The sequence below is a fragment of the Protomyctophum bolini genome, assembly GCF_963924005.1.
Source record: "Protomyctophum bolini genome assembly, chromosome: 6".
In the NCBI taxonomy this organism is placed as follows: Eukaryota; Metazoa; Chordata; class Actinopteri; order Myctophiformes; family Myctophidae; genus Protomyctophum; species Protomyctophum bolini.
In genome coordinates, this window is record NC_137867.1 from 8,668,191 (window position 1) to 8,682,775 (window position 14,585).

At 37.1% G+C, this 14,585-nt stretch overlaps 1 protein-coding gene across 4 annotated transcripts in view; it reads right to left on the minus strand.

The window, feature by feature from the left end:
• fhip2b (FHF complex subunit HOOK interacting protein 2B) overlaps positions 1-14,585 on the minus strand; it is a 35,489-nt gene that overhangs the window by 2,078 nt on the left and 18,826 nt on the right. For 2 of the 4 annotated variants that reach the window (XR_013964194.1, XR_013964195.1), the window contains 4 exons: positions 14,092-14,232; positions 13,048-13,154; positions 12,310-12,546; positions 9,494-12,057 (listed from right to left, as the gene is read on the minus strand). Coding sequence is in view for 1 of the 4 variants with exons in the window: in XM_080765401.1 (XP_080621527.1) it covers positions 12,444-12,546; positions 13,048-13,154; positions 14,092-14,232 (351 nt within the window). In the remaining 3 variants the exon portion in view is untranslated. Of the gene's footprint in view, positions 1-9,493; positions 12,547-13,047; positions 13,155-14,091; positions 14,233-14,585 lie in introns of those variants that run through there. The other 2 variants (XM_080765401.1, XR_013964193.1) reach the window with 2 other exon arrangements.

The window sequence follows — 14,585 nt, forward strand, 5'->3', positions numbered from 1 at the left end:
ACCATGGGCTATAGCCCATATCGTACGGCATACTATAGCACGCTGTTTTCATCATTTTTGAGGATTTGAAAAAAATGAAAAAATGAAAAAAACGATGGGTTATAGCCCATGTTTTTTGAAATTTTGAAAAAAAAGGTTAGCCTCGTTTCTCATCATTTTGGACCATGGGCTATAGCCCATATCGTACGGCATACTATAGCACGCCGTTTTTCATCATTTTTGAGGATTTGAAAAAAATGAAAAAATGAAAAAAACGATGGGTTATAGCCCATGTTTTTTGAAATTTTGAAAAAAAAAAGTTAGCCTCGTTTCTCATCATTTTGGACCATGGGCTATAGCCCATATCGTACGGCATACTATAGCACGCTGTTTTTCATCATTTTTTCATTTTTTTCAAATCCTCAAAAATGATGAAAAACAGCGTGCTATAGTATGCCGTACGATATGGGCTATAGCCCATGGTCCAAAATGATGAGAAACGAGGCTAACTTTTTTTTTCAAAATTTCAAAAAACATGGGCTAAAACCCATCGTTTTTTTCAATTTTTCATTTTTTCAAATCCTCAAAAATGATGAAAAACAGCCTGCTATAGTATGCCGTACGATATGGGCTATAGCCCATATCGTACGGCATACTATAGCACGCCGTTTTTCATCATTTTTGAGGATTTGAAAAAAATGAAAAAATGAAAAAAACGATGGGTTATAGCCCATGTTTTTTGAAATTTTGAAAAAAAAAGTTAGCCTCGTTTCTCATCATTTTGGACCATGGGCTATAGCCCATATCGTACGGCAAAATATAGCACGCCGTTTTTCATAATTTTTGAGGATTTGAAAAAAATTAAAAAATTAAAAAAACGATGGGTTATAGCCCATGTTTTTTGAAATTTTGAAAAAAAAAGTTAGCCTTGTTTCTCATCATTTTGGACCATGGGCTATAGCCCATATCGTACGGCATACTATAGCACGCCGTTTTTCATCATTTTTGAGGATTTGAAAAAAATGAAAAAATGAAAAAAACGATGGGTTATAGCCCATGTTTTTTGAAATTTTGAAAAAAAAAATTAGCATCGTTTCTCATCATTTTGGACCATGGGCTATACTATAGCGCGCCGTTTTTCATCATTTTGAGGATTTGAAAAAAATGAAAAAATGAAAAAAACGATGGGTTATAGCCCATGTTTTTTGAAATTTTGGGAAAAAAAGTTAGCATCGTTTCTCATCATTTTGGACCATGGGCTATAGCCCATATCGTACGGCATACTATAGCACGCTGTTTTTCATCATTTTTGAGGATTTGAAAAAAATGAAAAAATGAAAAAAACGATGGGTTTTAGCCCATGTTTTTTGAAATTTTGAAAAAAAAAAGTTAGCCTCGTTCTCATCATTTTGGACCATAGGCTATAGCCCATATCGTACGGCATACTATAGCACGCCGTTTTCATCATTTTGAGGATTTGAAAAAAAATGAAAAAATGAAAAAAACGATGGGTTATAGCCCATGTTTTTTGAAATTTTGAAAAAAAAAAGTTAGCATCGTTTCTCATCATTTTGGACCATGGGCTATAGCCCATATCGTACGGCATACTATAGCGCGCCGTTTTTCATCATTTTTGAGGATTTGAAAAAAATGAAAAAATGAAAAAAAACGATGGGTTATAGCCCATGTTTTTTGAAATTTTGGGAAAAAAAGTTAGCATCGTTTCTCATCATTTTGGACCATGGGCTATAGCCCATATCGTACGGCATACTATAGCAGGCTGTTTTTCATCATTTTTGAGGATTTGAAAAAAATGAAAAATTGAAAAAAAACGATGGGTTTTAGCCCATGTTTTTTGAAGTTTTGAAAAAAAAAGTTAGCCTCGTTTCTCATCATTTTGGACCATGGGCTATAGCCCATATCGTACGGCATACTATAGCACGCTGTTTTTCATCATTTTTGAGGATTTGAAAAAAATGAAAAAATGAAAAAAACGATGGGTTATAGCCCATGTTTTTTGAAATTTTGAAAAAAAAGGTTAGCCTCGTTTCTCATCATTTTGGACCATGGGCTATAGCCCATATCGTACGGCATACTATAGCACGCCGTTTTTCATCATTTTTGAGGATTTGAAAAAAATGAAAAAATGAAAAAAACGATGGGTTATAGCCCATGTTTTTTGAAATTTTGAAAAAAAAAAGTTAGCCTCGTTTCTCATCATTTTGGACCATGGGCTATAGCCCATATCGTACGGCATACTATAGCACGCCGTTTTTCATCATTTTTGAGGATTTGAAAAAAATGAAAAAATGAAAAAAACGATGGGTTATAGCCCATGTTTTTTGAAAAAAAAAGTTAGCCTCGTTTCTCATCATTTTGGACCATGGGCTATAGCCCATATCGTACGGCATACTATAGCGCGCCGTTTTTCATCATTTTTGAGGATTTGAAAAAAATGAAAAAATGAAAAAAACAATGGGTTATAGCCCATGTTTTTTGAAATTTTGAAAAAAAAAGTTAGCCTCGTTTCTCATCATTTTGGACCATGGGCTATAGCCCATATCGTACGGCATACTATAGCATGCCGTTTTTCATCATTTTTGAGGATTTGAAAAAAATGAAAAAATAAAAAAAACGATGGGTTATAGCCCATGTTTTTTGAAATTTTGAAAAAAAAAGATAGCCTCGTTTCTCATCATTTTGGACCATGGGCTATAGCCCATATCGTACGGCATACTATAGCATGCCGTTTAACATCATTTTTGAGGATTTGAAAAAAAAAAAAAAAATGAAAAAAACGATGGGTTATAGCCCATGTTTTTTGAAATTTTGAAAAAAAAAAGTTAGCATCGTTTCTCATCATTTTGGACCATGGGCTATAGCCCATATCGTACGGCATACTATAGCGCGCCGTTTTTCATCATTTTTGAGGATTTGAAAAAAATGAAAAAATGAAAAAAACAATGGGTTATAGCCCATATTTTTTGAAATTTTGGGAAAAAAAGTTAGCATCGTTTCTCATTATTTTGGACCATGGGCTATAGCCCATATCGTACGGCATACTATAGCATGCCGTTTAACATCATTTTTGAGGATTTGAAAAAAAATAAAAAATGAAAAAAACGATGGGTTATAGCCCATGTTTTTTGAAATTTTGAAAAATAAAGTTAGCATCGTTTCTCATCATTTTGGACCATGGGCTATAGCCCATATCGTACGGCATACTATAGCACGCCGTTTTTCATCATTTTTGAGGATTTGAAAAAAATGAAAAAATGAAAAAAACGATGGGTTATAGCCCATGTTTTTTGAAATTTTGAAAAAAAAAGTTAGCCTCGTTTCTCATCATTTTGGACCATGGGCTATAGCCCATATCGTACGGCATACTATAGCATGCCGTTTAACATCATTTTTGAGGATTTGAAAAAAAACAAAAAAAATGAAAAAAACGATGGGTTATAGCCCATGTTTTTAGAAATTTTGGAAAAAAAAAGTTAGCATCGTTTCTCATCATTTTGGACCATGGGCTATAGCCCATATCGTACGGCATACTATAGCGCGCCGTTTTTAATCATTTTTGAGGATTTGAAAAAAATGAAAAAATGAAAAAAACAATGGGTTATAGCCCATGTTTTTTGAAATTTTGGGAAAAAAAGTTGGCATCGTTTCTCATTATTTTGGACCATGGGCTATAGCCCATATCGTACGGCATACTATAGCATGCCGTTTAACATCATTTTTGAGGATTTGAAAAAAAATAAAAAATGAAAAAAACGATGGGTTATAGCCCATGTTTTTTGAAATTTTGAAAAAAAAAGTTAGCATCGTTTCTCATCATTTTGGACCATGGGCTATAGCCCATATCGTACGGCATACTATAGCGCGCCGTTTTTCATCATTTTTGAGGATTTGAAAAAAATGAAAAAATGAAAAAAACGATGGGTTATAGCCCATGTTTTTTGAAATTTTGGGAAAAAAAGTTAGCATCGTTTCTCATCATTTTGGACCATGGGCTATAGCCCATATCGTACGGCATACTATAGCACGCTGTTTTTCATCATTTTTGAGGATTTGAAAAAAATGAAAAATTGAAAAAAACGATGGGTTTTAGCCCATGTTTTTTGAAATTTTGAAAAAAAAAGTTAGCCTCGTTTCTCATCATTTTGGACCATGGGCTATAGCCCATATCGTACGGCATACTATAGCGCGCCGTTTTTCATCATTTTTGAGGATTTGAAAAAAATGAAAAAATGAAAAAAACGATGGGTTATAGCCCATGTTTTTTGAAATTTTGAAAAAAAAGGTTAGCCTCGTTTCTCATCATTTTGGACCATGGGCTATAGCCCATATCGTACGGCATACTATAGCACGCCGTTTTTCATCATTTTTGAGGATTTGAAAAAAATGAAAAAATGAAAAAAACGATGGGTTATAGCCCATGTTTTTTGAAATTTTGAAAAAAAAAAGTTAGCCTCGTTTCTCATCATTTTGGACCATGGGCTATAGCCCATATCGTACGGCATACTATAGCATGCCGTTTAACATCATTTTTGAGGATTTGAAAAAAAATGAAAAAAATGAAAAAAACGATGGGTTATAGCCCATGTTTTTTGAAATTTTGAAAAAAAAAAGTTAGCATCGTTTCTCATCATTTTGGACCATGGGCTATAGCCCATATCGTACGGCATACTATAGCGCGCCGTTTTTAATCATTTTTGAGGATTTGAAAAAAATGAAAAAATGAAAAAAACGATGGGTTATAGCCCATGTTTTTTGAAATTTTGGGAAAAAAAGTTAGCATCGTTTCTCATCATTTTGGTCCATGGGCTATAGCCCATATCGTACGGCATACTATAGCACGCTGTTTTTCATCATTTTTGAGGATTTGAAAAAAAAAAACGATGGGTTTTAGCCCATGTTTTTTGAAATTTTGAAAAAAAAAGTTAGCCTCGTTTCTCATCATTTTGGACCATGGGCTATAGCCCATATCGTACGGCATACTATAGCACGCTGTTTTTCATCATTTTTGAGGATTTGAAAAAAATGAAAAAATGAAAAAAACGATGGGTTATAGCCCATGTTTTTTGAAATTTTGAAAAAAAAGGTTAGCCTCGTTTCTCATCATTTTGGACCATGGGCTATAGCCCATATCGTACGGCATACTATAGCACGCCGTTTTTCATCATTTTTGAGGATTTGAAAAAAATGAAAAAATGAAAAAAACGATGGGTTATAGCCCATGTTTTTTGAAATTTTGAAAAAAAAAAGTTAGCCTCGTTTCTCATCATTTTGGACCATGGGCTATAGCCCATATCGTACGGCATACTATAGCACGCCGTTTTTCATCATTTTTGAGGATTTGAAAAAAATGAAAAAATGAAAAAAACGATGGGTTATAGCCCATGTTTTTTGAAATTTTGAAAAAAAAGAGTTAGCCTCGTTTCTCATCATTTTGGACCATGGGCTATAGCCCATATCGTACGGCAAAATATAGCACGCCGTTTTTCATAATTTTTGAGGATTTGAAAAAAATTAAAAAATTAAAAAAACGATGGGTTATAGCCCATGTTTTTTGAAATTTTGAAAAAAAAAGTTAGCCTTGTTTCTCATCATTTTGGACCATGGGCTATAGCCCATATCGTACGGCATACTATAGCACGCCGTTTTTCATCATTTTTGAGGATTTGAAAAAAATGAAAAAATGAAAAAAACGATGGGTTATAGCCCATGTTTTTTGAAATTTTGAAAAAAAAAATTAGCATCGTTTCTCATCATTTTGGACCATGGGCTATAGCCCATATCGTACGGCATACTATAGCACGCCGTTTTTCATCATTTTTGAGGATTTGAAAAAAATGAAAAAATGAAAAAAACGATGGGTTATAGCCCATGTTTTTTGAAATTTTGAAAAAAAAAGTTAGCCTCGTTTCTCATCATTTTGGACCATGGGCTATAGCCCATATCGTACGGCAAAATATAGCACGCCGTTTTTCATAATTTTTGAGGATTTGAAAAAAATTAAAAAATTAAAAAAACGATGGGTTATAGCCCATGTTTTTTGAAATTTTGAAAAAAAAAGTTAGCCTTGTTTCTCATCATTTTGGACCATGGGCTATAGCCCATATCGTACGGCATACTATAGCACGCCGTTTTTCATCATTTTTGAGGATTTGAAAAAAATGAAAAAATGAAAAAAACGATGGGTTATAGCCCATGTTTTTTGAAATTTTGAAAAAAAAAATTAGCATCGTTTCTCATCATTTTGGACCATGGGCTATACTATAGCGCGCCGTTTTTCATCATTTTTGAGGATTTGAAAAAAATGAAAAAATGAAAAAAACGATGGGTTATAGCCCATGTTTTTTGAAATTTTGGGAAAAAAAGTTAGCATCGTTTCTCATCATTTTGGACCATGGGCTATAGCCCATATCGTACGGCATACTATAGCACGCTGTTTTTCATCATTTTTGAGGATTTGAAAAAAATGAAAAAATGAAAAAAACGATGGGTTTTAGCCCATGTTTTTTGAAATTTTGAAAAAAAAAAGTTAGCCTCGTTTCTCATCATTTTGGACCATAGGCTATAGCCCATATCGTACGGCATACTATAGCACGCCGTTTTTCATCATTTTTGAGGATTTGAAAAAAAATGAAAAAATGAAAAAAACGATGGGTTATAGCCCATGTTTTTTGAAATTTTGAAAAAAAAAGTTAGCATCGTTTCTCATCATTTTGGACCATGGGCTATAGCCCATATCGTACGGCATACTATAGCGCGCCGTTTTTCATCATTTTTGAGGATTTGAAAAAAATGAAAAAATGAAAAAAACGATGGGTTATAGCCCATGTTTTTTGAAATTTTGGGAAAAAAAGTTAGCATCGTTTCTCATCATTTTGGACCATGGGCTATAGCCCATATCGTACGGCATACTATAGCAGGCTGTTTTTCATCATTTTTGAGGATTTGAAAAAAAAGAAAAATTGAAAAAAACGATGGGTTTTAGCCCATGTTTTTTGAAATTTTGAAAAAAAAAGTTAGCCTCGTTTCTCATCATTTTGGACCATGGGCTATAGCCCATATCGTACGGCATACTATAGCACGCTGTTTTTCATCATTTTTGAGGATTTGAAAAAAATGAAAAAATGAAAAAAACGATGGGTTATAGCCCATGTTTTTTGAAATTTTGAAAAAAAAGGTTAGCCTCGTTTCTCATCATTTTGGACCATGGGCTATAGCCCATATCGTACGGCATACTATAGCACGCCGTTTTTCATCATTTTTGAGGATTTGAAAAAAATGAAAAAATGAAAAAAACGATGGGTTATAGCCCATGTTTTTTGAAATTTTGAAAAAAAAAAGTTAGCCTCGTTTCTCATCATTTTGGACCATGGGCTATAGCCCATATCGTACGGCATACTATAGCACGCCGTTTTTCATCATTTTTGAGGATTTGAAAAAAATGAAAAAATGAAAAAAACGATGGGTTATAGCCCATGTTTTTTGAAATTTTGAAAAAAGAAGTTAGCCTCGTTTCTCATCATTTTGGACCATGGGCTATAGCCCATATCGTACGGCAAAATATAGCACGCCGTTTTTCATAATTTTTGAGGATTTGAAAAAAAATTAAAAATTAAAAAAACGATGGGTTATAGCCCATGTTTTTTGAAATTTTGAAAAAAAAAGTTAGCCTTGTTTCTCATCATTTTGGACCATGGGCTATAGCCCATATCGTACGGCATACTATAGCACGCCGTTTTTCATCATTTTTGAGGATTTGAAAAAAATGAAAAAATGAAAAAAACGATGGGTTATAGCCCATGTTTTTTGAAATTTTGAAAAAAAAAATTAGCATCGTTTCTCATCATTTTGGACCATGGGCTATACTATAGCGCGCCGTTTTTCATCATTTTTGAGGATTTGAAAAAAATGAAAAAATGAAAAAAACGATGGGTTATAGCCCATGTTTTTTGAAATTTTGGGAAAAAAAGTTAGCATCGTTTCTCATCATTTTGGACCATGGGCTATAGCCCATATCGTACGGCATACTATAGCACGCTGTTTTTCATCATTTTTGAGGATTTGAAAAAAATGAAAAAAACGATGGGTTTTAGCCCATGTTTTTTGAAATTTTGAAAAAAAAAGTTAGCCTCGTTTCTCATCATTTTGGACCATAGGCTATAGCCCATATCGTACGGCATACTATAGCACGCCGTTTTTCATCATTTTTGAGGATTTGAAAAAAAATGAAAAAATTAAAAAAACGATGGGTTATAGCCCATGTTTTTTGAAATTTTGAAAAAAAAAGTTAGCCTCGTTTCTCATCATTTTGGACCATGGGCTATAGCCCATATCGTACGGCATACTATAGCACGCCGTTTTTCATCATTTTTGAGGATTTGAAAAAAATGAAAAAATGAAAAAAACGATGGGTTATAGCCCATGTTTTTTGAAATTTTGAAAAAAAAGTTAGCCTCGTTTCTCATTATTTTGGACCATGGGCTATAGCCCATATCGTACGGCATACTATAGCATGCCGTTTAAAGGAGAATTCCATACTAAAAGGCTTTCTTACCTTTCTTTGTAGTTGTTACGTCCCCATCAAAGAGGTCCAGGTGTTATTTTGTGCAAAAGCTCCTTATTGGCTATTTCCCCTACCATAAGCCCTCAATGAATTGCATTGAATTGAATGGGATATATGGGGTGTCCAATTCTCCATGAGTAGCTGTCTGTCTGTCTGCCTGTCTATGAGTAGCTGTCTGCCTGCCTGCCAGCCAGCAAGTTGGTTAACAGAAAATAAATTGTTATGGCTGAGTAAAATAAAATACAATAAACACGATTTGCCTGAAAATAGATTACCCAGCTATGACCTTTTTCATGAAAAAGAATGAGTAGTGATATGGCTGACTGAGTAAAATAAAACAATCTACCTGAAAATAGATAGCTATAAGTGAAGAGCAATTTCCGCAATTACCATTTCCGCAATTTCCATTTCCGCAATTTCCTCAATTTCCATTTCCGCAATTTCCGCAATTTCCATTTCCACCATTTCCATTTCCGCAATTTCCATTTCCACCATTTCAATTTCCGCAATTACCATTTCCGCAATTTCCATTTCCAACTATTAATGGCAGCTGGGTTTCATCATTCAAATAAAATAGAATTCTGTCTGTTTAGCTATAAAATTATGTCAGGGAATAGGGATCCACAGTATATGTCTTTCATTTGCATTGCATCTCCACCCCCCCCCCCCCCCCCCAAGCTTTTATTTTCGTTCGAGTAATAGTACAACTCTAATAGTATTACTTATAATAATGTAATTAAAGATAACTTCATTCAGATTTATTTATTTTTATTTCATTTTCCAGATTTTTTTTTCTTCTTTTTTTTTAGATTTTCATTGGTGGGCCAGTCATAATGGTCCCGCGGGCCTGAGGTTGAGTATCACTGCTCTATGGCAATAGCACAAACTTTGGCATGCTACTAGTCCTACATACTTACACCTAGCAACCCCACTCTAGCCTACTTAGGTTCATCGTATAAGAGACATGAATAAGACCAAGGCAGTGGAAAAACATCTTTATAAAACAGAGACCGAAACACAATCATCTTTTTTTCCAAGTGTCTTTCATTTTATAAAACCTTTATAAAGGTTTATTTCATAAACCTTGCCATTATTAGAATAGCAATCACATCACATGTTGCCACCCGTAAAGAACTTTTGGTTTAACATCTTTAAAAAAGGTCAGTATGGAAACTGCCTGTAATAAAAACTAATTCAGAGTAAAGGTCTCCACACACCGGGCGTGACTTTTTCGGACTTTTCAGATTTCGGGGAAAAACGCGGCCTGAATGGATCTTTGAAGCACTGTGGGGGGGGGGGGGGTGTCCTTGAGGGGGCTCCCACGGGTAGCCTGGAAAGTGGAAACCAGACTAATCTGACATTGGGAAAAAGAAACAAATAAATAATCCACCTCCTGGAAATGGTGGTTCCACACAGAGATTCCAGACTAATATCTCTACGCAGTGATATCAGGGGGTATGCATATGTTAATGCAGCATCTAAATCACTTTAACCACTTTAACCCTACTTACTGTACATTAGCCATTTGAAAACAGCCGATCTACAAGCAAAACACTGAGCAACACAAATCTGGTATGGGCTGCGGCCAGAACGGGGGGGGTCCGTGCCCAAATACAGATGCATTTGGAGGCACTTGGAAACGTCTGGGGAAACACCGATTTAAAAAAGGGACCATGTTATATTTTCGATTTCCAATCGTTTTCAGTGAAGATCACTGAAAACGTCAGTGGTATGGAAATCTACTTGGAAGAAAAAATATACTTGACTTTCAAGGTACAGTAGAGAGAGGCACAGCGTGATGGGAGTTTGTTTCGAGAAATAATTCCGCCATCTTCTTAATCTGATTCAGAGGGTATAACCCGTTTCATTGGGCCGTTGTCAAAGTTGCATCTTTGCAGTCAAGTTAAGTGATTTGAAATCTAGCAGTAAACAACCCATAAAATAATAGATTTGACCAACTTCCAAAGTCCATGACTCATTAACTGCACAAGCCTCACTCAGTATGAAGTGACTCAAATGTTCAGTTACTGTAACATTAAAAAAATAAAAAAAAGATTAAAATTAAGCAGGTGAAAAACAAATCAACACCCTTTTGCCAAACATATTTCGCGTCAAACAAAAAAGATGGCCCTGTGGATGCCGGTCAAATAAGTATATAGGGTTTAAATGGTTAAACACTAAAAGGTACGGTAAAATACAAATTGAGGAAACAATGCACCTTAAAACACCAATCCCATGTTGGTTACTGAGGGAAGAGAGACAGACATGGTTACAATGTCTTAATAAATAATAATAATAATAATAATAATAATAATAATAATACAAACAATGCACCTTCGCTGTCCGGTGATGACGACACCTTCTGCCTCACATCACATGATGTCCATCCTGGGGATTAATCTTCTTGTTTTTCTTATGGATTATCCATTTATGACAATATAAAACCAAAACATACAATCACGCACACAACAAAGCATCACAGATAAAGAGGGCAGTATGAAGGGGGGGGGGGGGGTATTACTGCCTTCATCGCACAATGACGTCATCACAGGATGTCATATTAAACTCAACCGCGTGAAAAACCAGTAGTTGAAGCAGGATTCTACTGATGTGACGTCGAATTACCGTAGTTTTTACCGTAGAAAAAATAATTACCGTAGTTTGTCCTGACGTCACTCCCCGGGTCACGGAAATATATATGTTTTTTTTTTTAATGAAAATCCCAAAAGGGGAAATCTTAGATTGCGTCATATTAGATACTGTGTTCCAAAAAAAAAGAAAAAAAAAATCTGCCGGGTGATTCCGTCAGGTACTGTTATGTGACTCTGTGCCGCTTATGATATTTTTTGAGTTATGTTTGATGCCGTCTGTCTTTGGAGAAAAACTTGGATAAATTAGTAGTTTTCCCACGTCAATTGATTCTTCATATTCATATCCATTACGAGTCAAATTGCAGGGCTGATTTGTTTGTATTTGAAACACAGTTCTTATAAATATGACGCAAGACGAACCTGTGGAATTTTCGAATGGAAAAATAAATAACGCTGTGGCCTAGGGGGATAGCGCCCTCTGGTGGCAGTGATGTCAGACCTCTGGTTTCTCTATTGTTCAGAGTAGACCAGGTATATTTATACCATTTTGGGGGCGGGAACCCCTTTTGGTGTTAGCATTATGCCATGCTTTAGCTATTGAAAAATAGCAGATCTACAAGCTCATAGCGCGCCACCGAGTGGCGCGCTACGAGCTTGTAGGTCTGCTATTTTTTGAAAAATCGAAGAACGACTGACATAGAAACATGGCTTTTTCAGAAAACTGTCAGGATGTCGAAGACATTTTTTAGAATCTGATCTCAGGTCAGAATGGAAAACTGTCAGGATGTAGAAGACATTTTTAGAATCTGATCTCAGGTCAGAATGGGTTAACGTCCATAAACCAGCAACTCTTATCCGCCTCACGTCCTTCTTGATGAAGACCTCCACCACTTAACCCATTCTGACCTGAGATCAGATTCATACGAGGTTTTCCACTGGACACACACTGGTCTGATTAATCCATTCTGACCTGAGATCAGATTCTAAAAATGTCAGTCGTTCTTCGATTTTTCTAAAATAGCAGACCTACAAGCTCGTATCGCGCCACTCGGTGGCGCGATACGAGCTTGTAGATCTGCTATTTTTCAATAGCTAAAGCATAACATGATGCTGACACCAAAATGGGTTCCCGGTCAGAATGGGTTAAAAGGTTTGGACCCTTACGGGGGGCCATTTCAGGTTACATTTGTACACTCGAAGACGACGTTGAAAACCAGCGGTATCAGCCCAGGTGTTGTAATAGTCCAGGTGATTTAATAGTCCAGGTGTTTTTAATAGTCCAGGTGCGTCAGTCAGTCCTGGTCTGCAGGGATCTTGACGAAGGCGATAGCAGCCAGTTCCTTGCAGAACTCCTCCAGGACAATCACTCCCTTCAGCAGGGTGTCAAACTCCTCCCTGAAAAAACAACACACTGTTAACACTCATCTTAGGACGTAATAATCATTCATAATTGTTTTCACACCACGCCACAATACGCCAGACAACGTCGGGTCCCTGCTCTATACTGCATGTACAAGACGCTCCTGTCCCGTGCGAGTTTCAATACGTTTCAATGACCACAGGTAGACCACAAACCTATACTAAGCACGTCAGTCTAAAAACAATATAGCAAAAGTATCTGTAGCCTACATTGAAACTACTGGGACCACCAGGTAAACAATGAACCTAGCGTTGGTCTAATAATAATCAGTATGCTATCTAATTCTAAGTCACGTTTTAACATTGTTGGTCAAGAGAAAACAAGCGACAGAAACATGAGAGCAAACGACCGCGGTATACGTCTGCGTGGTCATCATCGTATCCATCTACATTCTGCAGTATGTAAGCGTGTCTTCCTGAGACAACCTGTGGTGCGATCGGTCGGTATAAGAACAGTGAAGTGAACTGGTCTCTTACCCGGCGTGGTTGCTCTCCTGCAGACCCATCAGCTGTTTCCTGACGTTAGCCAGTCTGTCTGTCAGATTGGACACGCGCTGCACCCTGTCCATCAACTCCCCTATCACCTGACACGCACACACACACACGCGCACACGCGCACACACACACACACACACACACACACACACACACAGAGTTAAAGACCCGCTCCGCCTCCACCAGATGATTTCACTTAAATCTAATATCACTTATTTTTTTCGTTTTGTTGTGATAATCCTCCCTACTATAGTGTGCTGAGTGACCATATAAGGAGTTCCTCCCTGTCCCCAGTTAACCCCCAGGGATAAAAAAAAAGAAAAAAAAACCCGTAGGTTTCGCTTTAGGTTAGGTGGCCCAGCCTTCATCCAATCAGGATAGGAGAGGGGGCCTTCTGCCAATCATGATAGAGCAGGGGCGGGCCTTGGTGTGTGTGTGTGTGTGTGTGTGTGTGTGTGTGTGTGTGTGCTGTTGGCCTGCCACATGCACGCACTGTAGTGCAATAAATACATTTAGAGGTAGATTGACGATCAGGAAAAGAAGATTCAAGGTTAAATTCGTCCAAAATCAACAAGACCGTGCACTCGGTGACACGTTTTTTGATGTTAGGTATGGTTATAAGGTTTTCAAAAACCATCGCAAACGAGTTGGGCTCGCCCCCCTAGTGGTCTGCTTGCAATGAAAGTATAATTATGGTTAAAAACCAAAATGATTGATAAAAAAAATAGATTTTTCCCAATGGATTCTATTAGTATTGGGTATATGCTAAATGACATACTAACAAAATGGGGGGGGGGGGGGGGGGATTACTTCTGGAAAGGATTAGAGAGGATAGGTTTAGGGATTAGAGTTAGAATACTTTTGTCTGATTGTACCTATTTGTCATGCACCGAAAAATAGCTGATGGCTTTAGCTTGAAATGGCACAAAAGCGCAAAACTAAAATCGCCTTCCAAAAATGTTGATGTGTGTGTGTGTGTGTGTGTGTGTGTGTGTGTGTGTGTGTGTGTGTGTGTGTGTCTGTTACCCTGATAAGGACAGAGAACAGGGTCCTGGCGCCAGGCGTCAGGGTGATGTACGGGTCCAACAGATACTCATGGAGGACAGGATGGTTGAACGATGCCAGTCTGGACAACAATGAGGTCAACTGGAGATTCAACTCATATGGCTGAGAGGAGGAGGAGAGGAAGAGGGTTTTATTTGCCAATCACTCATATAGATACAAGCAAATGTTTGTGAAAAGGGTATAGCTCTTCTCCACCAAAACAGACTCCGACAGACTACTACAGACTTTGGCAGTCGAATGAAGTCGGGGGAGTACAGTCGGCTGGGAAGGTGTGGACAAAAAAGCTTTGGCTGACAGTGACAGACGGCTATACTGTTGTGCTGAAAATAGCCTTTAAAAACAAGCACCCGCTGCTATCCGACAGCATATAGACGACCGAGCTTGGCCTTCGGGCGCTTCACCGCAACGTTCCGACCCGACGGGACGCGTCGCGACGCGACCGCGTACCCACTGCC